Source organism: Mya arenaria, chromosome 17 (genome assembly GCF_026914265.1).
Source record: "Mya arenaria isolate MELC-2E11 chromosome 17, ASM2691426v1".
Classification (NCBI taxonomy): domain Eukaryota; kingdom Metazoa; phylum Mollusca; class Bivalvia; order Myida; family Myidae; genus Mya; species Mya arenaria.
Window position 1 is genome coordinate 32,249,242 of NC_069138.1, and position 25,889 is coordinate 32,275,130.

The 25,889-nt window shown below is 34.6% G+C and overlaps 1 protein-coding gene across 1 annotated transcript in view; it reads right to left on the minus strand.

The window, feature by feature from the left end:
• Positions 1-25,889, minus strand: part of LOC128223388 (uncharacterized) — a 37,423-nt gene that overhangs the window by 9,314 nt on the left and 2,220 nt on the right. The window contains exons 4-29 of the mRNA XM_052932669.1: positions 24,650-24,744; positions 24,179-24,305; positions 23,369-23,491; positions 22,587-23,072; positions 21,490-21,573; positions 21,089-21,213; positions 20,067-20,208; positions 19,682-19,789; positions 17,270-17,467; positions 16,944-17,026; positions 16,633-16,807; positions 16,297-16,379; positions 15,839-16,022; positions 15,321-15,521; positions 14,868-15,125; positions 13,120-13,209; positions 12,672-12,767; positions 10,908-11,141; positions 10,367-10,555; positions 8,970-9,058; positions 8,607-8,733; positions 6,083-6,177; positions 4,651-4,765; positions 3,421-3,624; positions 3,010-3,092; positions 1,628-1,748 (exon numbers count right to left, since the gene is read on the minus strand). Of these exons, the coding sequence (XP_052788629.1) occupies positions 1,628-1,748; positions 3,010-3,092; positions 3,421-3,624; positions 4,651-4,765; positions 6,083-6,177; positions 8,607-8,733; positions 8,970-9,058; positions 10,367-10,555; positions 10,908-11,141; positions 12,672-12,767; positions 13,120-13,209; positions 14,868-15,125; positions 15,321-15,521; positions 15,839-16,022; positions 16,297-16,379; positions 16,633-16,807; positions 16,944-17,026; positions 17,270-17,467; positions 19,682-19,789; positions 20,067-20,208; positions 21,089-21,213; positions 21,490-21,573; positions 22,587-23,072; positions 23,369-23,491; positions 24,179-24,305; positions 24,650-24,744 (3,915 nt within the window). The remainder of the gene's footprint in view (positions 1-1,627; positions 1,749-3,009; positions 3,093-3,420; positions 3,625-4,650; positions 4,766-6,082; positions 6,178-8,606; positions 8,734-8,969; positions 9,059-10,366; positions 10,556-10,907; positions 11,142-12,671; positions 12,768-13,119; positions 13,210-14,867; positions 15,126-15,320; positions 15,522-15,838; positions 16,023-16,296; positions 16,380-16,632; positions 16,808-16,943; positions 17,027-17,269; positions 17,468-19,681; positions 19,790-20,066; positions 20,209-21,088; positions 21,214-21,489; positions 21,574-22,586; positions 23,073-23,368; positions 23,492-24,178; positions 24,306-24,649; positions 24,745-25,889) is intronic.

Below are 25,889 nucleotides of genomic sequence, written 5' to 3' on the forward strand. Positions count from 1 at the left end.
TCTCCAAATGCCGAGCAAGATTTAACGTATCTGTCGATTTTAATTTTGATTTCAGTAGATCAATCTAGCGGCGGTCTTACTACCGATTCTTTTATTCGGTTCCAGTGGCTCCATCTGGCGGCGGTCTATCTACATACTTTCATTTTGATTCCCGGAACTCCTTCTAGCGGCAGCCTTACTTCTGATCCTAATTTTGGTTTCAGACGCTTCTTCAAGCTGCAGCCGCACTACTGATTCTAATTTTGCTTTGAGTAACTCCTTCTGGCTGCAGCCTCACTACTGATTCTAATTTTGATTTCAGTAGCTTCTTTTAGCGGCGACCTCACTATTGATTCTAATTTTGATTTCAGAAGCTTCTTTTAGCGGCGGCCTCACTACTGATTCTAATTTTTATTTCAGTAGCTTCTTTTAGCGGCGGCCTCACTACTGATTCTTATTTTTGTTTCAGTAGCCCCTTCTAGCGGCGGCCTAACTTCTGTTTCTTATTTCAGTTTCAGTAACTCCTTCTAGCGGCGGCCTAACTATTCATGCTTATTTTGGTTTCAGTAGCTCCTTAAAGCGGCGGCCTAACTACTCATGCTATTTTTTGTACTTAGGAGCTTGAATGAATAGTATGTGTAGGAAATGAATAGTGATTTTTTTACAAAAATTGTTCATCTGATGGGCCAGAAGAAATCACAAACAGTAGATGTAAAAGGCAGACACAAATAATATAATTCTTAACACTTAATTCTATTTTGCGGGTTAACCACTTCATAGTTTAGCATCAAATATCATTGGGCAGCTGATTCGATATTCTATGTAATCCTGCTTAAGATTTTATTTTACAAGTTTTCTTACCTGAACCCTGGTGGCATGTGCCCAGTTAATGGCTTTAATATGTGTTGTTGTTTTTTTGCAAAGAATCACTCACTGGCCGCTATGTTACAAAACAGGTTGAATGGCATGATACAAGACGTAAGCAAAAGCCAAAATCTACACAAAACAGTGTTTATAATACAATATCACTAGCAAGACCTTTTGGAAAATACATGCATGTGAATGAAACAAATGGTATATTACTAAAAAATACGAAACCTACCTTTTTTATTTTTTCAGACATGTCACAGGAACAATCCATATTATTTATTTTTGTATTGTCAGAGCACGTTAATAGATCAATAACATTTGTTTCCCTCTTCCCTTACCAGAATGGCTGCAATTTACTAATTTTCCACTAAATGCCTGTGATTATATTTTAGGAGGTCTGTTGTAAAACAACATATACGTAAGGCTGGTTTAAGATGCTAATTTGAGCTTAAAAATGTCTCCTTTTGCCCTATAATGGCTGTATTATGACATTTAGGGGAACACTTTATGTTTATATATATATATATACATTTTTATAGTCATTAATTAATTTCATTCATTCATTCATTCATTCATTCATTCATTCATTCATTCATTCATTCATTCATTCATTCATTCATTCATTATTCATTCATTCATTCATTCATTCATATTCATTCATTCATTCATTCATTCATTCATTCATTCATTCATTCATTCATTCATTCATTCATTCATTCATTCATTCATTCATTTAACCGTTTATTTTACTCTTTAGGCTGATGAGCCGTATATTTACCTTTTATACATGATAGTATGGACACTACGATTCCGGATTCACATGTCATAGTAAAGGAACCTTCCTCAATGAACTTCTTGTTATCATACAAAATGAATTCTTCTTCGCATGAAACTGACACCTTAAACAAATGCGTAAAATTTAGAAATATAAGTTACTGTTTTCTATAAAGAAACATCTACAGTAATTTAAGATTCAAATGTTTACACAACAACGCCTGGGCATAGGTCATTGGTGTTAGACTTTTACTCATATACATCATTGTTAATACGCGTGGCATACTTTTTCTCCTCTTATATCGGTTGTTCAACTCGTTTAAGGCATCTGACCCTTCAATATGTTAGTAACCAAATATTTTTATGGTATCATTTGAAATGTGTTTTTCTTTGTAGTAAAGAACATGTAAGACATTTACCGAAAATGTTTTAACAAACTTGTCTGTTTGTTCTTCAAAGAACGCATATAATGTCATTTTACGTCCGACCTTAGTTGAAATAAAGAGCAAATATGCAAACTGTAATAACCTATTAAAGGTACATCTGAGTGCTTGTAGTTATCAGAAAATGAGAAAACATTCAAATGATATAAAAATAGTATCGGGCCACCAAGCATAAACATTTTACATTATAGTTAATTTAGCTATCAGTGAGAAGCTAATTTGTGGTTAAGATACATAAATTGAGCTATCAGATAACTTGCTTTTTTGTGGTTGAACTATCTGATTGGAGCTATCAGAGAACTAGCTTAATTGTGGTTCAGATTCCTTAATGGAGCTATCAGAAATTCAGTCTCTTTGTGGTTAAAAAAACTTTAATAGAGTCTTCGGAGAACTAGATAATTTGTGGTGTAGATACCTTAAAGGAGCTTTAAGAGAATAAACTTTATAATGGTTCGGATACTTGAATCAGCTATAAGAGAACAAGCTTATTTAAGGTTAAAATACATGAATGGGATATCGAAGAATTTGTTTTTTTGTGGTTCAGATATTTTCATTTACCTATCGGAGAACTAGGTTATTTATGGTTCAGATACCTTAAAGGAGCATTCAGAGAGTTAGGTTTATTTGTGGTTCAGTTACCTTAATGAAGCTATCAGAGAACAAGCCTTTTTAAGTTTAAGATACCTGAAGGTAAGTATCAGATAAAAAATTTTTTGTGGTTCAGACACCTTAATGGAGTTTTCAGACAACAAGCTTTTTGTGGTCCTGATACCTAAATGGAGTTATCAGAGAACTAGCTTCTATACTAGAATGGAAACTACATGGACCAGCTCAGTAGACAAACATCTAATACAGATCCTGTTAAACGGCACAATGAAAGGCTTAATCAGCCTCTTACACAACGTACAAAGCAGTACAAAAGTATTAAGTTATTTTCACTTACGTTTTCTCCGTGCTTCAGCTTATCTGTATGCGTGCCATTTGAGCGTGTGGTGGTCGCATTTGATATATCTGGGATTGTACATCCTAAAAGGCGCCACAAAACGCAAATAGTAAATGAAATAATGGGATTATATTGACATCACCTTATCAAGGTAGGACTCCTGTTGAAAAACTTTTTACATGGTTTAAATAATAATTAAACTTTTAGTATTTTATTAGGTCGAAATCAGCCTTTTTAACAAAAACGTACTTTCACCGGAACTTCATCATCAATATATGATCATATTTACTCGTACAGAATAAAACGGCTGGTATATGTAACTTTGTTAATCATTCATTTCAATTCTGTAATAAATATTTCAAAGTTCAAATGATTAACTGACTGATAAAATACAAAGAGATAGAAACTTACTCTCGACGCAATGGTACATTTGATCAAACTTCCCTTTCAGACAATGTATTTCTGAATTAGAATCCTCATCGTTTCCGACTATATCGTAATCTCCATCATCACAAACGACGTTCACTTTATTTCCATGCGCGACTTCGCTTTCTACTTCCTTTCCATTTATGCTAATAAAATGTCGACCATTTTCCTCATTTAAACCACATGGATCTGAAAATAAAGTGATTAAAAGACCATATTTTAACACACAAATGTAGCCGATTTGACATGCTAGATATTTGCACAATAGATGTTTTCAAATTAGACTACGCATTTATTTGATAATACCAGCCCAAATATCAACAATTTAAACAAAAAATATGCCTATCATAAACTAAATCAGGCACAAAACGTCACAAAAACAATACATGGAAATGTAATGCATGCTTTTATCTACATGTCTTTAATTCAACATGTATTTACAACTCTGAAATCAATCACAATAAACCAGTTAAAAAAAGTTGTGTAATCGAGCTAAACATGAATGATTTCAATATAATCCAAAAAATACAAAAAATACATGTTTTTATCATTGTCTGTGTTTAACGAAGACACGTGTTTTGATGCTCATCTTCGGAAGGAAATCGGCATGAATTTTTTGCTTTGTATTAAAATGCATATATGATTGACTTTGATTAATTCAAAAGTCTCTGCAGCCAAATTTCAGAACTTAATTATTATGTAAGCTGTAAACGTCATCTTACTAGGGCAGATGTAAATTTCAGGTCTACCTTTATGGTCTGCAGTTTTCCGATCAATATTTAATACAAATGTTATAGATGTCCTTTTTAGATTGAAACATGTCACCTTTATAAGTTAACAACCATGTCATTATCACGTTGTTAATTTTGTAAAGATCTGGACCTGTATTTATAAAACATTAACTTAAGTCATTTTATAAAGTAAAATATGTCAATAATCATATTATATAATTGCTTCATGATATCTGAAATACTTTATTTCCATTATTTTGATTCCAAATAATAGTTTTATGTTAAAAAAAACCCTCTTATACCTTTTAGTTTGACTAAGAAATTACTATTTTTATGAATATTGATAGTTTTACACTAGTAAGATTACCCTGTCATCTTTAAGTACCTGTATATGTAAGAGTTATCCTCCTTGTATTATGCTTACTGTTCTTACTGAAATATTCATCGCGTAGTCTGCAAGTCGTGAAAAATACATGTACATTACCTGGTTCACAAACTGGTAATTCCGCTCCTAATTTCCAGTTGCCATCCCAGCATCTGTTTTTGCCATTTAATGGCTTTGTTAAACTAGTACCACTTTCACACTCGACACGGTCCACCTGTTAAATACCATAATACATAAATAACAGGTAGTAGGGTTTGAAAAAAGAAGAAGACATCTTCGTTACATTTGGTTGAGGGTAAAGAGTGTACATTGTTCGTTTAATAATGGTCTGTACGTTATCATCTTTTATTTAAAATACTTGTATAAGGTCTCCGACCCACACTTATGTGACTCCATATAATTAGGTAATTAGGTATCACTTAAAGGTATTTGGATTGAATAAAAGCAAGTGTTAAACATTTACTACAAACAATAAGCAAGTATGTTTTTGGTCTTCAAATATTGCACAACATGTAATAAATTTCCAATTTTGATTTAAATAAGAATAAAAAAAAACATATATACAAACTGCAATGACTTTGCGTATGGTAAACCGTTGGTTAAATTATTTAACGTATTTAACAATATAAGTATTCAGCAAGCTACTCCCTTTCAGATGATTCACAAATAGGCATAAAACATACTATTAACATAGATGACGTTATTAAAAACAAACGAGCTTATATGTGGGTCGGGTGTCTATAGTATAGTCAAAACGTTTAGTAAGTCTCAATACTCAATACTCGTATATATCATAAAATACATCCACGGACACAGCCCACGAACATTGTTGTCATGAACTATGTCAGTCGATAGTGTCAATGACTTTTTCAGACCAATGAGAATATATGTTTGCTCTCAGTACTTAACATTTTGACTGTTTATGTTCCTATACCGATTGCTGTTCTAAAATGCTGCGTAGAATATAAAATTAAGTAACGAGGAAAAATTATGTTTGACATAAGTAATAATGAAATCTCTTCATGTGCTATTTGTATGTGTATTACTAGTAACACTTTATCATGTTAGTTGTTATATTCTTTACATCTTGGTTCATTTGACATTTTAATGGATTTATTCTAACACATACTGTTAATGACTATTTATTATTCGACATCTGTGATATTTGTTTAATTTGTTGGATGATCTTTGTAAATATATGTCTAAACATGTATAATTTTATATTTGTGTATTTTGTTTTAGTCTTTACACTTATGGAGGAAAACAAAGCATATGCATGTCTGTCTGTCCGTCCGTCCGTCCGTTCGTCCGTCCGTCCGTCCGTCCGTCTTTCTGTCTGTTTGTCTGTATTGCATGTCTGTTTGTCTGCCTACCGGCCTGACGGCTTGCCGGCCTGTAGGTCCGTCCGTCTGACCTACCGTCTGTCTGTCTGTTATTTTGCAGCAGTGTTTACAATAAATCATCTTAGGAATATGATCTTTCATAAATCGTGTTTTAAGTCTTCATGCAATACATAATATCTACAAGATACCTTGTCTTTGTGTGAGATTGTGTTGTTTCCTCTATATATTTCACCGTTGACATAATATGATGCGTATGGATCGTTTGGAAGCTCACAACGTGACGCTGAAAATGGGATGTTTCGTAATTAAAGAAATTGATTTTGATTCGATAGACATCAGTGTATTCATTTTACTTTTCGTCTTCTCTGATAATGATGGTGGTATATTATTTAGTAACATGCCATCGATGTATATATCTGTTAAGTGTAACCCGCATTAACAACTAAACCAATTGTGCCACTTATAGTTCATATAAGGACCACGTTTTGTTATAAGCATATCTTAAATATAAATATAATTAGATATAACATGTACACACACAAATTTTATTTCGGTCTTATTTTAAAGCAAATAATATGTAACACTCTTAGCGTATGATTGTCCAAGCGTACGGTCAATATCCTGTGATGCGATTATATGTTTTCATTTCATTGGAGGATTTTTTATTCAATAAAACGTTCGCCTAGCTGTTCTAGTGTTGTATGTTTGTTTTCCAGAACGATCTCAAAATAAACACAATTTATTTTGGCACATTGACACAAACGTTAACGAGCCCATTCAACTCAAGCGTTAACGAGTCCTATTAACACATTGCGTGTACAAGCCCGTTGAAGAAAAAAACGTGCTTGAGCCCCTTCAACACATTCGTAGAGGAAGGCCATTTACACAAGGTGTGGACGAGCCCTTAAAAATGTGTGAACGGGTCCCTTTAACATGAACCTTGTACAATTCATTTTTACAAAAATAAAAAAGGAGCACATTTAACTCATAGCGTGAACAAGTCCTTTAACAGGCAGTTTGAACGAGTCCCTTAACACAAAGCGTGAACGAGTTCATTAACACAAAGCTTATGAGTATCTTAACACAAAGCGTGAACGTATCCCTTTTACACCAAGCAAGAACGAATCCTTTAACACAAAGCGTTAACGACTTCCTTAACTATAAAACATTAACGAGACACTTTAACACAAAGCTTGAACGAGTTTCTTTGACACTAATGTGTGTGAGTTCCTTTTACATAAAGCGTGAACGAGTTCGCTTTACATAAAACGTTTACCAGCCCCATTCAAAACAAAGTGTTAAAGTGTCTCCTTAGCAAATATCGTGAAAGAGTCCCATTGAGATTAGCGTGAATGAGTGCCTTTAACCTAATGCATGAACGAGAGTCCCTTTAATACAAATAGGTGATCGTGTCACTTCCACAAAACGCTTGAAAATTATCTGTTATAAGTAATGTGAACGAGTCATTTGATTGAAGTGTGAAAGAGTCCGTTTGACATAAATCGTGAATCAACTCATTTTATATCAATTGCAATCGTTTCCCTTAAACACAAATCATGAACGAAACCCTTTAATATAAAGTTTGAACGAGTCACTTTTGCCAAACTTTTAAACAAGCACCTTTTTAAAAAAAAAAGGTTGATCAAATCTCTGAACACAAAAAGTGAACGCGTCCATTTGACATCAAGCGTAAAAAGCAACCTTCATTAGAAGCGTTAACGTGTCACTTTTACATTTTTCTTGAACGAGTACCATTTACACAAAACGTGGATCACTCACTTGAAATAAAGCTTGAACGAGTATCTTAAATTAAAAAGAAGTCAACAAGTCAAGTGCCCCTTAATCACAATGAGTGAACAAGGCTCTTAAAATAAAGTGTGGACAAACCCGTGCACGAGTCTTTTTGACACAAAGCTGGAACAAGTCCCTTAACAAAAAGAGTGAACAAGTCCCTTAAACACTAAAGGTTAACGAGTCCATTTAACAATAAGCGTCAATGAATATATTTAACATAAAGCGTGAACGAGTCCATTTAACATAAAGTTTGAACGAGTCCCTTTACATAAAGCGTGAACGAGTTCATTATCAAATGGCGTGAATGAGTCCTTTGACATAAAGTTTGAACGAGTCCCTTTAACAAGCTCATTTAACGGAAAGGTTGAACAAGCCAGTGCAAAGACTCGTCCCGTCCTTCTTCATCATTAAGATGGTGTACAATATTTGCAAACTATTACTTAACGGGCATGACGTCATTATTTGGCTAGACATTTTATACTGTAAGTCAGTTAGAACATATGTAGTCAAAATTGTTTCTGTCGCTTTGCCCGCATCGCCCTTCATTATCATAAGGATGTTACACAATGCATGGTTAAGTTCAGCTTTGCTGTTCATATTATGCCATGAACGTGATTTAATATCAATAAATATAAAACATGCATACAATTTTAAGATTCCATCTTTGAAATTGTGCTCAAATCAACTTGTCTTAAACCATTCGTATCATTAATACAATATATCACATTAGTTCTGAAACGAAAAACTAAGGCTGAAGATATTTACTCTTACAGCAGATATTGAACTTAAGTGAATGCACGTTTATGACTATGAGTGTGTTTGTTCGTGATACTTTAACAAAAAATACCTCTTGTCGTGAAATGTATGCGGTGCCATAGCGTGTCAAATACGCTTTAGACTGTAAAGCGGTTTGGTTACCTTTTTTACACGATGGTATGGATGTTATGTTCCCGCGGTAACATTTGATGCGAAATACATGTTCCTCCATGAACTCGTTTTTGCTGTTATCATACAGAAAGAATCCTTGACTGCATTGTAGAAACACCTTTAATTAATGCAATAAAATGAACAAATACATGTGACTATTTCGTATTTTTCTTTTTCATAAATTAAGTTTTATCTAATAGTTAGAATTTCAACACACTACAATTGTTATTTGTATTAAACCTTTACAAAATCATAATGTTTACACGCGCGGCGTAAATTCAATGTGCATGAGTGCTAACATTCAAACTTCTGCAAATAATATGACTTAGAAAAACAACAAGAAAGGGTACGTACAATGTCGCCGCTCACAATGGTTGGTTTGGAGTACTTTTTATGAAAATTTCGCAGTACACCATTTTTTACGGCAGGAGTATCACAAGGCTCTGAAATATGATACATTTTAATTATAGAATTATGAACATTTCCCGATCTTTTTGCATTCCGATAGAGATAATGATCAGTATACTCATGTCATTAGTGACTGTGCAAAATATAAAACTGTTCATCGTAGCCTTTTGAACATGTGGCTTAAAATTGCATATATTTAAATTCATTTGTAATAGTTACTGACCCCATAAACCAGCGTCACAGGGGTAATAGTTGACGAAACGTTTTGTTACCATGCTGTTAAAGACAACGTACAATAACTAGAATGTAGTATTGTTGAATAGCGTTGTAAGTTACCGCACGTTAGTTATTGAACGGTGGAGCTTCATCAACTTGCTATCTCTCCGGTCCGGGAGGTAAACTTTATATATATATTGCATGCCATCCTAAAGAAATACTTTGTTGTTTCAACCAAGTATAATTCAGCCTGATGTACCGTTACAAAGATTTATTCGTTATGTTTCATAGACCTATATTTTAATTCTAAGAAACTGTACGAATGGTTGTAGATAACAGCATCGTTAACAGAATTTGAAAACGTGGCACAGTCTATGGACATACGGCGTTCCTGAAAGCTCGTCACACTATAACATGATCATGTCGTAATACGTGATTTATGCACCAGTCAGTTGTAACCACGCCCCCCCCCGTGTTCAGGGGAATAGCGGGGACTTTGACTTTCGGTCCAGCAAACCCCGGCTAAAATCCCCGCCCTGCGGGGACGCACATATGGTAAAATCCCCGCATAATGGCCCCGCACTCCAGGGACGGTAGGTAAGGCCCATTCCCCGCTATGTTTAAAGCGAAGACAAAACCACCGCATTCACCCGGCACTGCGGGCCACCTGAAAGGTTAAAACACGGCCCATTTCCCCGGCTATCCCCGGTATACCCCCGGACCTGGGGGTGCCGTAGTTACAATTGATTTCACGTAACAGAACCAAGTCTTTACTCCAGAATTTTGATTGTATGTGTTTGGAATATGATTTTTGAACTATAAATGAATTGTTTCCAATTAAAATACAAACTCAACTTTCAATTGGTCTAATTCAAACATCATGAAAGTCAGTCCAATTTGAAGAAAAAGGGATTTTAATATTTTCGTTGTCAAAATGGAGGCTTCATGGTAAGAAACAGTCATTCAAAATATATTTAAAAAACCGACTCATATACTAAAAAATGAATAGGAATAGCGTTTAACACATATTTCCATCTTTATGACATTTTAATAAAACAATTATAATCTTTATTCTTGGAGCTACAGCATGTCACACAATCATTTACCAGTTCTCAATGCTAACTTACTTTCTGTGCAGTGAGGAAATATCCCATTAAGTTTACCAAAGCTGCACGTCCAATCTGGGTCGCTTTCCAGACTGTGTTCATAGCCGTTCTCGCAAGATAAATGGTAAGACTGTCCATGCTCTACATATTTTGTCTTCGGTTGAATGATCACGTTGGGATATTTCGATTGATCCATTTGAAAACACCTTTCTGGAATATTCAAAGTTTCATGGTCAGATTTTCGCAATTAAAATGTAACACTGCGTTAATGAAAGCATCTTTTGAACGGTCATATTACTAATAAAATATAATATACTCTATTTTAAACATCTTAGAATTTTCAAAATACAATGTACATTGGTGTTAAACAGACATTTGATTTCTGCTTTTCTAAAATTAAACGCAACAGATATTACAATAAGCGAACATGTTAATTACACCTTACCAGACAGTAATGTGTTCCCTCCCAGTCTTAGAATCATTGCAGATAGATGTTTAACAGGTGTATCTAGAATTCATAAATAGTAAAAGCATGATGTTTATACTCGCGAGCCTTACTCACTTTCAACACACGACAGCGTGTTTGCATCCTTTTTACCGTCGTATTTCAACCCTCCATTTAAATTCTCCACCTCAACTTTACGCGTGTTATATTTGTTTTCACTAAGGTAACGGCCATTTTGCTTCAGTTCAAAGTTCGAGTTACAGCGGAATTTGTAAGTTTCATGATGTTCAAGATCTTCGTCTTTGTTTCCCAAATAATAACTGTTGTCAGGTTTCCATGGTTTCAATGTCTCTGGAAAGAAATGTAACACTGCTGAAACATATCTAACCTGTCGAACAAGTAATAGGACAACATTTATAACAAGTATGAGTTTAATGAAAAGTCCCTGAAAGTGTTTCGAAATATTCATAAATCAGAAAAGGGCAGTCAATTCATTTTTAATGTCTGTATCTCCGCTTTGTTGCTTAAACCCTCACATAATTATGTTTTGTGAACATTTCTAAATCAGTTCTAGAAGCTACTATGATGTTGGATGCAATGAACCCTTGGACTATATTTTTTTAAATCTTCTTGGGCGAGTAACCTCAAATGTTTTAACATATCAAACTATTTAATATTCCGTTCTTAGGTAAGAGCGAATGTCAAAAATATTTTGCCACTTTTTTACGCCTTGTCTTACGTCAATTTGCTGATGCGCCCTGGTATATATTAAGCCTGATTCCTTTATCTAGCTGTTGATGCTTAACATGTATGATTATACATGTTATGCTTTACCAGTCATTTACCTATACCAGCTGTTATGCTTATTGTAAGGATACCAGTCCATATACTTAACTTTTGCACATATACCAGTCTTTATACTCAAACTTTATAATAGTACTAATATTTATGCCTCGTGTGTATACTAATACCAGACTCCTACTAATGCCAGCCTTATTGGTTAACCTGTACAATAAATATGATACCATTATGTGTGTTAAGTATGTATACTAATATATGTCTTAATGCTTAATATGTCTGATGTCATAAAGATACTAGTCTATGTATACGAATATATGTATGTTTTAATTATACTAACAACGTGACCTAATTGTTTTTATTTAATTCATCCTGACCATGCCAAGAGGTTAAACATTTTAATTATGTTAAAATGTTAGTGGGTGCAATAATGGTCATTCATTTTGAGTATTGATGCATGTTTCAAACTTGTCATACGTCATAAAACATGTTATGATGTATGTGCGTACATTCAAGGTCCTTGGTACTTGTACGACACTTACTTCCGCTGAGAACTGAAACTAGCTAACTCGTTTATTTAACAGTATCCTTACATGATTGCGATTAATTCGCATTTAACAAATAGCTGCTTTCATCGCGTTGCTCCGCGAGGAAATGTCTTCTATTGAAATGAATGCATAATACTTCTCTGGGAATACGACAAATTGAGGATGGAAATGCTTGCCTTAACACCTATTGTATTTTTCGTACAGCGGAATGTGATTCATGATATAAACAATTAGCCATGAAGCCCTTATTTGTACTTAAAATTACTTAAATATAAATAGGAAATCAATAGTTGTGAATGGAAAAAACAACAACAACACTTATTGAGTGTGTTCTATATACCGCCTCTTAATCTCTTATGTTTTAAACATACAGTACAACATGATACAATGGGAACAGCAAATTGTACAGACTGAATGTTAAATGCGTTAAACAGGATACGAACAACGTTACAATTTACAGTTTACATAGATACGCCATAATATAAGCCACTTACATTAATAGAAAAATGATGCTTTGTAACACTTAAGGACTTGCCTGTTTGGCAACGAGTGCCAGAAAATCTTTCCGGACAGCTACACGTGTTTGGAAACGTACATGTCCCACCATTTTGACATCCAATGGGACAAAGTGCTAAAACATATATCATTGCCTTCTTATCAGTCACAAATAGTAGTCAAATATAAACGTCACTTTTCCTCCACATGTTCAATTTCGAGAACACTTATAACTGATTTGTTATCCTAACATTTGTTTGTGATATAAAAGTAATTTATACAAACACGACTCATTTTCGCAGACGACGTCACATATCATTCATAAAAATTGCAAAATAAAAACAAAAGATATAAAATTCAATGGAAATCAACAGATAATCGAAACATGTTCATGAGTAATGGTGAAAATGTTCTCATATCCGAATACAAATATACATACAATGAACTGATGCTAGACGTTTTCAATGGCCTATCTCTGCGTTACTTACGTGTTTCACACTGCTGTCCGGTTGAGAATGATGAACATTTACACGTCTCATCTCGAATACATGTTCCTCCATTCTGACACTCACACTTTGCTTGAAATAGAAGGGTGCTAATGTCAAAGAGCCGCTTTGTTAAACTTATAAAAAAGTTAAGTTGTCTTTTTTTTACAAAATCCAATGTGTTTGACATAAGCCAGTCAACGATGTCTTGTGTATTCTGTTGATTGTTTCTATTTTATCAAAAACGTATCGAATTTTCGAACGTTGTACGTTTAAGCTTTTACACCACTTTGAATGGTGGAAGGCCTTTGACTAACAACTGTAAATTTATCAGTGGTTATGATTAAATATGAACATAAAAACATAGTTATCACTCAATCACATAGCATGGCAGTGATAATTGAGGCCATAAGGCAGTAATAATTGAGGCCACAAGACAGTGATAGTTGAGGCCACAAGACAGTGATAATTGATGTCACAAGACAGTAACAATCGAGGCCACAATACAGTGATAATTGAGGCCTCAAGACAGTGATAATTGAGGCCCCAATACAGAGATAATTGAGGCCATAAGACAGTGATAATTAAGGCCACAATACAGTGATATATGAGGCCCCAATACAGAGATGATTGAGGCCCCTAAAGAGTGATAATTGAGGCCTCAATACAATGATAATTGGGGCCACATGGCAGTGATATTGATGCCACAAGACATTGATAAATGAGGCAACTACACATTGATAATTGAGGCCACAAGACAGTGATAATTAAGGCCACAATACAGTGATATATGAGGCATCAATACAGAGATGATTGAGGCCCCAAAAGAGTGATAATTGAGGCCTCAATACAGTGATAATTGGGGCCACATGGCAGTGATATTGATGCCACAAGACATTGATAAATGAGGCAACTACACATTGATAATTGAGGCCATAAGACAGTGGTAATTGAGACCACAAGACAGTGGTTATTGAGGCCAAATGGCAGTGATAATTGAGGCCATATGGCAGTGATAATTGAGGCTACAAGACATTGACCATTGAGGCCAAAATACACTGATAATTGAGGACACATTACAGTGATAGTTAAAGCTAGAAGACTGATAAATGAAGGCACTAGATAGAAATATTTATAGGTATATAAGAGGTCACAAGACAGCGCAATCGAGACCAAAGAACCGTGATTATTAAGGCCACAAGACCGTGATAATTGAGGCGATGAGACAATTATATTTGAGGCCATAGGATTGTGATAATTGAAGCCACTGGACAATAATAATTGAGGCTACAGTACATTGATAATTGTCGACACAAGACAGTGATAATCTAGGCTACCAAACAGTAATAATTGAGGTTCAAATAAATAAATAATTGAGGCCACAATAAAGTGAAAATTGAGGACACAATACAGTTGGAATTAAGGCCACAATACCGTGAGTATTGAGAACAAAATACCGCGATGAATGAGGCCACAAGGCGATGATAACTGAGACCACACGACTCTGTTAATTTAGACCACAAGACATTTCAGAATTGAGGCCACACAACCGTGTTAATTTAGGCCACAATACATTTGGGAATTTAGGTCACAAGACCCTGAGTATTTAGATCACAGGACCGTGATCAATGTGGCACGCAGTAATGCGTACGACCTACACTGGCCCAATTAACAACATGACATTTGTCCAGCGTCGGAAAATGATATCGCACCAACCAACAATGCTTTGAAACTATGTTTCTGGTGTATACCTGGTCGACATTCAGGAAACGATCCATTGTTACCTAGCGACCATGATTCGCCTATCCCGTTTTCTACTACCCAGTTGCCAATGTCGCATTTAAAGATCCGCAATTTTGGTTCGTATGTTTCACCGTTTCCGCCACTTTCACAGTTAAATACGGCTGATTCTCCATGATCTATCGCTTCTATTGCAGTGGCACTGATTATCAATCCTTTATACATTACAGTCAACCCGTGCTCAATCGAACCGTTTAATTTACAGTTAACTGCAACATTATAAAAACATATATTCAGGTTTATGGTTACAATAACTGTAGTTTGATAATTGAACATTTCAAAGTCATTGAACTGACTGAAGTGATGTTTCTCAGATCGATTTTAGGAACTACATTACTGTATTATTGTGTATTTACATGGTTATTAAGACGAGTAACAAACCAATAAACAAACAAATAATGTACTTGGTTTGCACTGGGCCTGCTTTCCACTGCACACCAAGGCAGGAATCTCTCTGTTACAAGAACAACTGTATCTCTCGTACAAAAGTCTGTCAGCGTATGCGTAACCATGGTTGCACTCAAATGATTGACCACTATCTGTGACCGTGCCATTTGGCAGAATCTTGCACTCATTAGGATTTATAACTTGTGGGTCGGTTGTCCCTAATGGATTATATGTTACATTGAATAATGAGAAAGGGTAGAATAAATAACTAATAAGTAAGTAATGAAAATCGCATATACCATGAAATTAAAATTAAAAAGCATATTTTCAATGTTAAAATGTTGGTTTTCATAAAATACAATACAAACGCATAATACGGCTATCCGAATGGCTGTACAATTTATTTTTACGTGTTTGCAAAATGCCGTGAATGTGCATTCTAACTTTGATTCGCATGTTTTCAAAAATATCAATTTTAAATACTCCTGTTATATAAGGGTATCTAAATATTAAAGACAGTCATAAGTGAATGTACCTGCCGAACAAGAAAGTGTATCATAGTCAGGAATAACACCGTTTGTGCATGTCAGCTGCACATGAACTTTTGTTTGAGAAGGGTTGCCATCTTCGTTTGGCTGAAAATTCTCAATATGGTTGTCCAACTCTTCGTCTCCATTTTCACACGTCATTTCCGCAATAATTGCTTTTCCGTGATTTATCTTCAATATACAAACCTCATATTTCAAATATCATTACTAGTATCATTCTCTAATAAACATTCCAACAACATATCACTCTACGCCCCCTTGAATGCAGTAGTATTGAGCATTGTCCTTCAACATAGTGCTAACAAACTGTTTGGTGAAATTTTTGTCAATGTACAGTTATCAAACCACGCTTACAGTTGTAATATGATTATGCATGCATCACCAAATGAAGTAAATAAGCAATTTTTAGACCTAAGCAAGTGTTTTTGACTGCATTAATTCTTACCACCGTTCCTGCCGCCAGTTTCTCACTAGATAGGCTATACAATTGAACGTCATCCGAATGAGGTGCGGTGCAGTTAAGCTTACCTTTGAAAAAAAGTATTCCATATATTAATGATGAGCACCGTCGAGTGACTATTCTTAATATGTTTTAAAATTGTAAGATCAGATATGAGTTATTCTTCCATCGTTATGTTTGTTATTCAAATTAAAATAATTAAAAAAACAATGTTGAAAACAACAGAGACATTCGAAATGTAATACTGAATTCCAAAATCTTATAGCCTACTACCACTTCCGGTATTAAACAGTGAAGTATTATTCCCTGAGTTCACCCGACCTTTGTGACTGCGGTTTTCTAGTTGGTATTGTCGTAAACACATTATACCCTCCATGCCAATCAACGTGCCATTTGTGCAAGTCAATGTTAGTTCCGAGCCGTTGTGAGTTCCATCGTACCGGCCGTATGCATGTGGATTGGAAAGAATGAATCCTTTTTGGCAAGTTACTTTTATCTGAAATTTCAAGCATGTTATTAGTGGACTCAGAAATCTTTGAATAAATAGGAAATAATGTAAATGTTAATACATATAGTCATCACAATTGGTTATTATATAATATTAAGTGTAAATATATAATACACATGAATACCGTTTCGCCATGTTTTAATGCGCTTCTAGATTGATTATTGAGTTTCGAAACCTCCGAATGTTCTATTTGTGGGATTTCGCATCCTAGAAAAAAAACGGAAATAGGAGAATTGTTATGCAAAGCAGGCTAATGGCTATCAAAACATATCCTGTTTCATATATCTAAATAAAAATGCAGCTTTTATGTTTTACGATCAACATTTACAATTAACCTTAGCAACATGAAGTAATTTGTTCACTCAGTATTACATTTTCTAAGAATTTACTCACGAATTAACGATACATGTAATGTATTTTCAAATCAAAAATACATTTTTTAGAACCTACTCTCGAAGCAATGATACATTTTTTCAAACTGTCCCCTCAAGCATTGGATATCTGAGTAAGAAGCGTCATTGCTTTCGTCTTTGTCAAAGCCGTTTTCGCAGAAGACAGTCACAATCGTTCCATGCGGAGCCTCTTTGACCAGAACATTTCCGAATTGTAAAAAATGACGACCCTTTTCATGGTTCAACCGACATGGTTCTTAGTTAAAAAGAGTAAAAGTTATAATTAAGCAGTTCTTACCAAAAAAACACACACTTAAAATGGCTATATAGCAAACATGCTTTCATTTCAAGCATAGTTGATATCCAATTTCCTCAAGAAAAATGAATAGTACTTTGCATAGACTCAATGTTCAGTTAAAATGATGACACTTTAAGTAAAGACTCTTAAAATAAAGAAGGGTAAAACATTTACTGGTATCATGTTGATCAAACTCGTCCTATAGGAATTTATGATAATGAGGGAAAATATTTATACCAAGGACATATAAACCATAGATTGGAAATTTCAATGTATGTCTTTGACGCGTTAAGAGCGCGATATTACTCGATTTCATATTCGAGTCGTGCCGTCAGCGATCTTGTTTCGGCTCGAGAAATTGTGAATCAATTATCCACTGCTTCCTTGTTTCTACTTTTGTAACATAGTTTAGTTTGTATCTTATATTTATTGAGTTGTGGTATTTGTTTATTCATGTTTTCTTGTTTTTTTCCCGATATCACTTCGATTTGTCTCTGACAATCGGGAGGGAAAAATTGTAAACAAAATCATATGTATTTTCCAGTATTCTAATATTTCAAGTTTCCGACATTAATACAATGGTTTATTATGATAATAAATAGACGAACCATAATATTACGCCAAAAGCTTGTGTAACACAATGGCCCTCGCCAATCTGCTAAGGTCATTACTCATTTCTTTAGCTACTAAGTGGTCTAAATGCCATAGCGTTATTTTCATTGAGCTTCATTACCGTTACCGGCAGGTGTCAATTAGGTATCCTAAGAATAGATGGAAAGTTTAATCTCTTTATCATATGTCAATAACGGCTTGAATAATAATTATCAAATGATCTGCTTTCTGATAAACTCATATATTACTTGGTGCCGTCGAAGATCTATCAGCAACGGCCAATGTCAACCGCTAATGGCTAATTTAATTACTGTCCAGAGATGAGCTTAATTACCTTGTTTATTAAAATCCTATCAAAGGGGTTTGGCCTAATCCATTTTGACGTCACTAGACATATTGATTGACAAGCTTCTTTTTGTGGCGATAGCCAGTAAGATACTTTGGGTATGGTCACGTGAGGTCAAATATATCACCTGATATCATTAAACTATTAAGGAAAATTAGGAAACACTTCTGAATGGTCAACTGCAATTCGGGTCAATTTCGAAATATAAAAACACTTACCCAGAGCTTAAGATATAGTTTTAGAGTTGGAGAGTTCTTGAGTAGTCCACTTCTGGTTAGGATTCTGATAATATACCTGGCTAAGATTAATTGGAACGAAGAAATAAATAATTGCTAACAATAAAACTTGTATTATCGGACGTGGTTGTTTTGACTTTGTAACTATACGATAGAACGGCAAAGTGTATAAGACACAGTTTAATAGTGAGGGTGTTACACTTGAAATATGATAGAACGAACGAAGCTGAACGAATGTTCTTCAGAATTAGTTAATTTCGACATGATACAAGATTTTAGACGACAGAAAAAAAATCGGGTCGCAAAATTGTCAATATTTTTAGCCTTAGAGGTGTCATGTTTGTGTTGTGTTATGTCCAATTTGTACTGAATGAATGACAAGTGTATTAATGTTTTGAAGAATATGCAACTGTTGCATAAACAATTTTAATATCGTTTTTTATAGTTATAATTAAGATATACTCTCATTCACATTTCTTTTAAGCTAAAAATAATGCAATGTAAATTTATTAACAAACACAGTTATATATTCAATTCAATTGAGGTTAAACAAGGTTAACTGTGAGCTTTATTATAGAAATCTCCGTTTGATGACAACCGGCTTTTACATCACTGTATGATGATTAGTTGAATTCTTTGGTCAATTATTATACCTATTCAAACTTTTCTAATTATTTTTTTTTAAATTAAACTTATTGATTATCGGTACGTGATAACATACAATAAACGCAAACACATGAATCAAATGTGTAACGTATTGGTGCTGATTATCAGCAGAGCTGACGGAAAAGATCGGATTTTACCGATTATCGCAAATCGAAAAGAATGGAGTAATTTTCCGATTCTTGCCGTATGCGCGCTGGGAATTGTGGATAAACTAAATATGATATCGATTCAACGAAATCGGGCAGTTTCCAATCCATGGTTTATAGGTCCGTTATAATATATAACAAACTTCCAAATGATCATTAAACACACTTTCAGGACAATTTTCGAAACAAGGTTGGCATATGCTGGTGTTAGGGTTCGCTGACTTGTATGCTGGGCACTCGATCACACATGCATCATTTTCTTTCACAAGGTAAGCTGAAATCACATTTTTGTAGCATTTTGATATTTTAAAGATTTTCAAATAGATTAGATAAAAAGAATGACAGTAATAACGTGACATATCATTATTGAACCATTTTCTATCGATAACCTCAATACAGTTCTTTTATAGAAATGTACTTGAGAGGTATACGGTACGTAAATAACGTATTTCTGTTGTTACGTTTTTACTACTATATAACCATATTCATGGGTTTTTATTGCTTTTTACAGACGGTACAGGAAATCATCAACAATAGCACATCAGTCTTACGTGGGCAATCTTTTACGCAAAGGGAACCGAAGGCGTAACGTCCATCCGGGTTATTGACAACTTGATGTGTAGATGGGTCAAACATTTTCATCCTTGGACAGTAAGGATGGCAGGAACCCTCGAAGTAGAAATTCTTACACGCCTGTAAGGCATAAATCGTATGTATGTTTTTAAGCATATAATTTCTGTTGTTAATGACTTTACGATCTATAAAAACAGGGATTAGTTATTGTAGTCAAAATGTTAAATATTATGTTAATGGAATTTCCTAAACACTCGACCTAGGCTAAGCCGAGTCTAAAGTGAATATGGCAAATATCCTGTCAACAATTTAAGATTATGAACCGTAACTCGCAGCTCTTTGCTGTGACCTTCCGTCTCGTATGATACGGATTCTCCCACAAGCAACTCGATGTGATATAATACCACGGGTCAACCGAACATTATTTACCTTATGGATTTGATAATTTTGGTTCAATAGCTTACATGCAAATCACCAGTTTCTGTGCTTAAGACCAATACTTTTTGCAGTTCATAAAAATACAACGTAAATTTCGTGTTAAAACATAAACTCAGTAAGGAAAGTCATGCGCCTAGTTTGGAGGCTCAAACCAACGGACGTCAGCTATGTACGGTACCAACTGACACATGTTTAAGCCGCACTTTACTTAGAATGAAGGTCAACATGTTTGAATAGATCTTACTAAAGAAAGAAGATTAATACCATCCACCATGAAACTTTATTGACCGTCTGCTCCATATTTTATGTTACTGTAATATATGAACCTAAACGAGGTGAGAAAAATCTCATAATATAAGTGTCCGCCTCTCACTCAGGAGGACGCGGATTAACTCCTAAACAGATTCTTTCCAAAATGGAACCAGTACTGATTTCTACACAATACCGTTGATTGAATTATAAATATTTTCTGCAGTTGAAACAATCGGGCTAGAATTAATTATTACATTCTATAATATACGATCCCAAGAATATGATATTAGGTACAAAAGTGCCCACTTACTAGACATTGCTCCCTTCCGGGTCCTACACAACCTCCTGCGCATTCAGGATGACAACATTCATCCTGCTCTTTACCAAAACATCTCCCATCGCATGAACTGTCACAGACCGCCGATATGAAGTTCACTGGAAAACATGAACCATATAATGTTTTGACACGACACAAATTAGAAAATACAAAATTGGTTATATGACAAACCTTTTGTTAAAGAGCTTAGTTTTTAGAAAACTTCATAAGTATACATTATATGCTCAACTTAAACGCAAACAAAACCCATCGGGACATAGACTAAAACAATAACGTACTGCAGATTAATGCCAAAGGTCGTCTGTTTTTCAGCAAAATGAATACTAAAGCCAGAGGTATGGGCTAATGGAGTCCCCTACGTTGATAATACCTACGTTTTTGACACATTCCTGGTGCACTTCCCCAGCAATGACTGTCTCCTGTCTGCCTGTTATAGCACTCCTCCGAACAGTCGGGGCCTGCAATTGCACGAACAAATGTTGCAAATGTAACTTGTGTTCTACTAAGTATCGTTCTTATATTGGTTTCTGTTTGTAAACAGTAGCTTATCTCGATTTCAAAAAAAAAAAAAAAAATCGAAATAATTCTTTCGTTTCAAACCCTACAGACCTATTGTGTTTTTTAAAGATTTTTCTACTATTGTTTGATATTGGTAAACAAAAATTAAACGGACGCTGGATGATAGATGAGGTTTTATTGTATGTTGTTTTAAAAGTCAAACCAAGAATGCCTGAACTGTGTGCTAAATAAGCTGCAAAACTGTGTAGATCTTGCCAAATTACTGAAATATGAAGATTACAAAACGGATCCAGTGTATGTCAAGCCTATACAAAATAAAAAAAAATCACATCACTTGTTCACATGAGGCTGAACATTTCTTACATTTTTACAGCCTTTGGACGATCTCCAAAAGCATATTATCATTGCATCTGGCCTTACGAATGTAATCTGCAGTGTAGGATTTATATAACATAGTGTGATATATTTATTTGTAGGATATATGTAACACAGGACGTATGTTACATAATTTAGGATGTATGTAACATAGTGTATGATGTAGGTAACACAGTGTACAATGTATGTAAGACAGTGTAAGATGTTTGTTACCCATGTATGGTATATGTCACCCAGTGTAGGATATATGTAGCACGGTGTATGATATACGTAACAAGAGGTAGGATGTACGTATCACAGTGTGTGATATATGTCACCCAGTGTAGGATATATGTAGCACGGTGTATGACGTAACATGGGGTATGATGAACGTATCACAGTGCATGATATATGTCACTAAGTGTATGACATAGTTTACATAGTGTAAGATTGGTGTAGACAATGTAATACTTGTTATCAGGTACGGGATATATATTGAAAGAGAAAATTAAATACACACTAAATACAAATAAAAGCACTCGTTTTGTTTGAAAACTTACTGATATGAACATTAACAACACCGTTATCGAATACTTACAACGCCGCTTGAGTTTGGAAATGAAGGCAGCGTTAACAGATGTTCTCGTCAATGAATTAATATCGTCCCAGCGGATTGTATTTTCAAAACACAGCAAGTTGTTATATAGGAAGAGAACCTTTCCCCGACTGATCTCAGTCAAACTGATCAACTGCAGTTCTAGAAGGCCATGTGTATCGTTGAATGGGTCATAATTGTTTGCTACAAACAAACTAAAGTCCTCCCCTCTATAGTGAAATAATTCAGTGCCCCGTACTATCCGTAACTTCGTAAGATTTAGGTAATATGAGTAAACGTTGACAATGAACACATATCCGGATATTTCTTCAATGTCTGAAAGAAATCCAAGGTCGTACGGTCCTTTCAGATAGGTTAACTCGAGATTTCCGTGGACGTATGAGCAGTTTGTATATCGGTCTTTGTAGCTATCGTAATGGGCATCAGATGTCCCATGCATATAAAACCCGTCATTTGTGCCGCGGCATACTAAAACATACACATAAATGAATGTATCATGTAACGGTATATTTGTGCAGTGTTGTACCATCTATAAGAAATATAATAATGATGATATATATTACGTTTATTAAGAACGATTAAATACGTTTCAAAATAAATAAGATTGATTTTGAATGGGTTAACTGACAGAACGAAGGCTGCCACCCTACGTTTAATACCATGTGTATACGGATACTGCTGTCTCTTCATGTTTGGCTGGGTAATATAAACAAGTATTTTGGCATTTATAGCAATACAAACTCATGCCACTTAATTGGACATACTCTTCTTGCAGGTGCGTGCTTTCAAATCATAAGTGTAAGATTTGTCGCAGCGGCATTTTCCATGGAAGCAGACTAAGCCGTGGTGGCAGTCGCTGTTAAAGCTACAGATATATCCATATGCACCTGAAAGTATTCAAAGTTTGCATTTGATCAAAATTACATCTTTTTGTGCCGACTACCTTCGTAAATTACTAGTATACAACGTAGTCTAGTCATATGCAAAATAAGTCAATCCGACATTTGGGGATAGTTGCTGTTACATTGTTTTCCTTACTTCACTTTATAAAAGTTGTTTCGTTGGCTTAAAGGACGCATTAAACTGAGATTTACTTGTATTAATGCCTGGTCTTGTTTATTCAGATAAATTACGCATACACATTGAAACTAAGTCAGCCGAGAGCTGTTGTTCTGCGAGATCCCTTAAATCATAGTTAAATAATGATATCATACATACAAATGGAGTGTTCTGAAGCTTTGACTGAAGCAGCTTTGTCTCAAAAATTTCTTTGCCAATTACGTCGGAAGTTACAAAATAAAAAAGCAGGAACATTTAATTATCTTGTGTATATGATCACGCTTTGTTGAGTATCGGCAGTACAAAGAACATTAATTGCTGTTGCAATGGCTCGTGGCTCAATGTTGTTGTATTTTTGTATATTACTTTTGCATTTTGGCATTGTCTTATGTTTTTCATTTAAAACATAATATGTTTATTTAATCAAGTTTTGATGATCATGTGCATGTCAAACTCATATGTAGCATACTTTGTACTTTCTGCAGATTCGGCAGATTGACAGAAGGTTTAATTACCTTTCTTACAAGACGGTACGAACGTCCTTTTTCCAAGCTCACATTTTATTGGCCAAGTAGATTCTTCTAGGAAATCATCCTTCTTATTGTCATAAAGAGCATAGCCGGCTTCACATGCTACTGACACCTAAATAATTGCATGAAAAATATTCCGTTTATCATTTATTCCGTGTATTATTTGTTAAAATACCTCAAACACTATTGTACACAAACAATCGAAGTGTGATTATAATCTGATTGAGGAATAATCAAGCCTTATAAAGATAATAATTCAGCTATTGAAACAGTATACATTTTTTCACCGAAAACAACTGTAACTCTTCCATTGTTTGCATAAGGATCAATGCCGTGACTTCAAACGCGCTCAGTCTTAAAATACAATTAAGTGTGAGAAAATCTATGTATCAAATGCATGATATGTTTTTAAAATGATTCATCCAATATGCAATGTCATTAAGAAAGGGTACGTACACTTTGTCCGCTTTTGATGGTTGCTTTTGAATACTTTACGTTGAATATGTCACTCCGAAGTATACCATTTTCTATGGTCGGAGTATCACAAGGCTCTGAAACAAGTTTCAATGATGATGCGATGCAATTTACATTATCGTTTGCATTTGTATAGAGAGAACACACAGAATTAGCTCATTTTAATGGTAAATCTGTACAGGTTAAAATGTTTTCACAGCCTTTTAAATGTGACTCGAATACGTCAGAAACCGATTCTGTAATCCTTTTACAATAAACTTCTAAGGCTTTTATGGTTTTATATTATGTAAATAAAAGAAGTCGATAACGAATACGATTCATTGGTTTATACTAATTTGTTTTAGCTCGATGTTGATGAAAGCTAACAGCCTTTAGAATCATGATCGACTCTGTTTAGTGGGCAGAAACCAGTACTGGTGTCTTTTTTAGAGGCTATGAGAAGGTACCCCTGGTGGGGATCGATCCACAACCTCTTGAGTAAGTAGCGGACACGAATACCACTAGACCACTCTCTTTCTTTTAATACGATTTAAGCATATAGAGTTATGGAGCAGCAATTTCTAAGTTGATTTCTAAGCAAATCGCTTATTTCGGCGAATATCAAACGCTTGGAAATATAGTGTTAAATAAGAGTACAAAAGTAGATTACACGCGGTCGATTGAAGACATCCTGAAAGTCTAAAAACAATTAATCATTCAGTCCAAATTGAAGATATTTATATATATTTTTTATTTTCTTGGTAAGAATGGTGGCTGGATGGGAAACACGAAAATTAAAATGATTTACACGAAAACAATTGTTAATATGCGTATCTACTCTTTATTTCGTTCTTGAAAATTGCTTAAATTAACTAAACATATTACTGACAAATAAATAAAATGCATGGAAAATATGCAATGTACGTGAAATTTTAGAAACAAATCAAAACCCTTTAACAGTTAAAGGCTGAATCATGGGAAGGCATCCCCTGAGTAGGAAAATGTAAGGGGAACGAATAATTCACGACAACGGGCTTCGGACGGTCAAATAACGACATACAAAACTCCATTAATAAACATGTGGTCATAAACGATAGGCATAATGACCTGTAGCCTATTGTTTAAAACTTTGATAAATTGTTTATTGATTACCTATTGGCTAGATGACTATTTCAAACGGTTGAATTGGTTAGTGGTTATCTTTACCAATCAATAAACATTTTGGATAACTTTGACCATACCA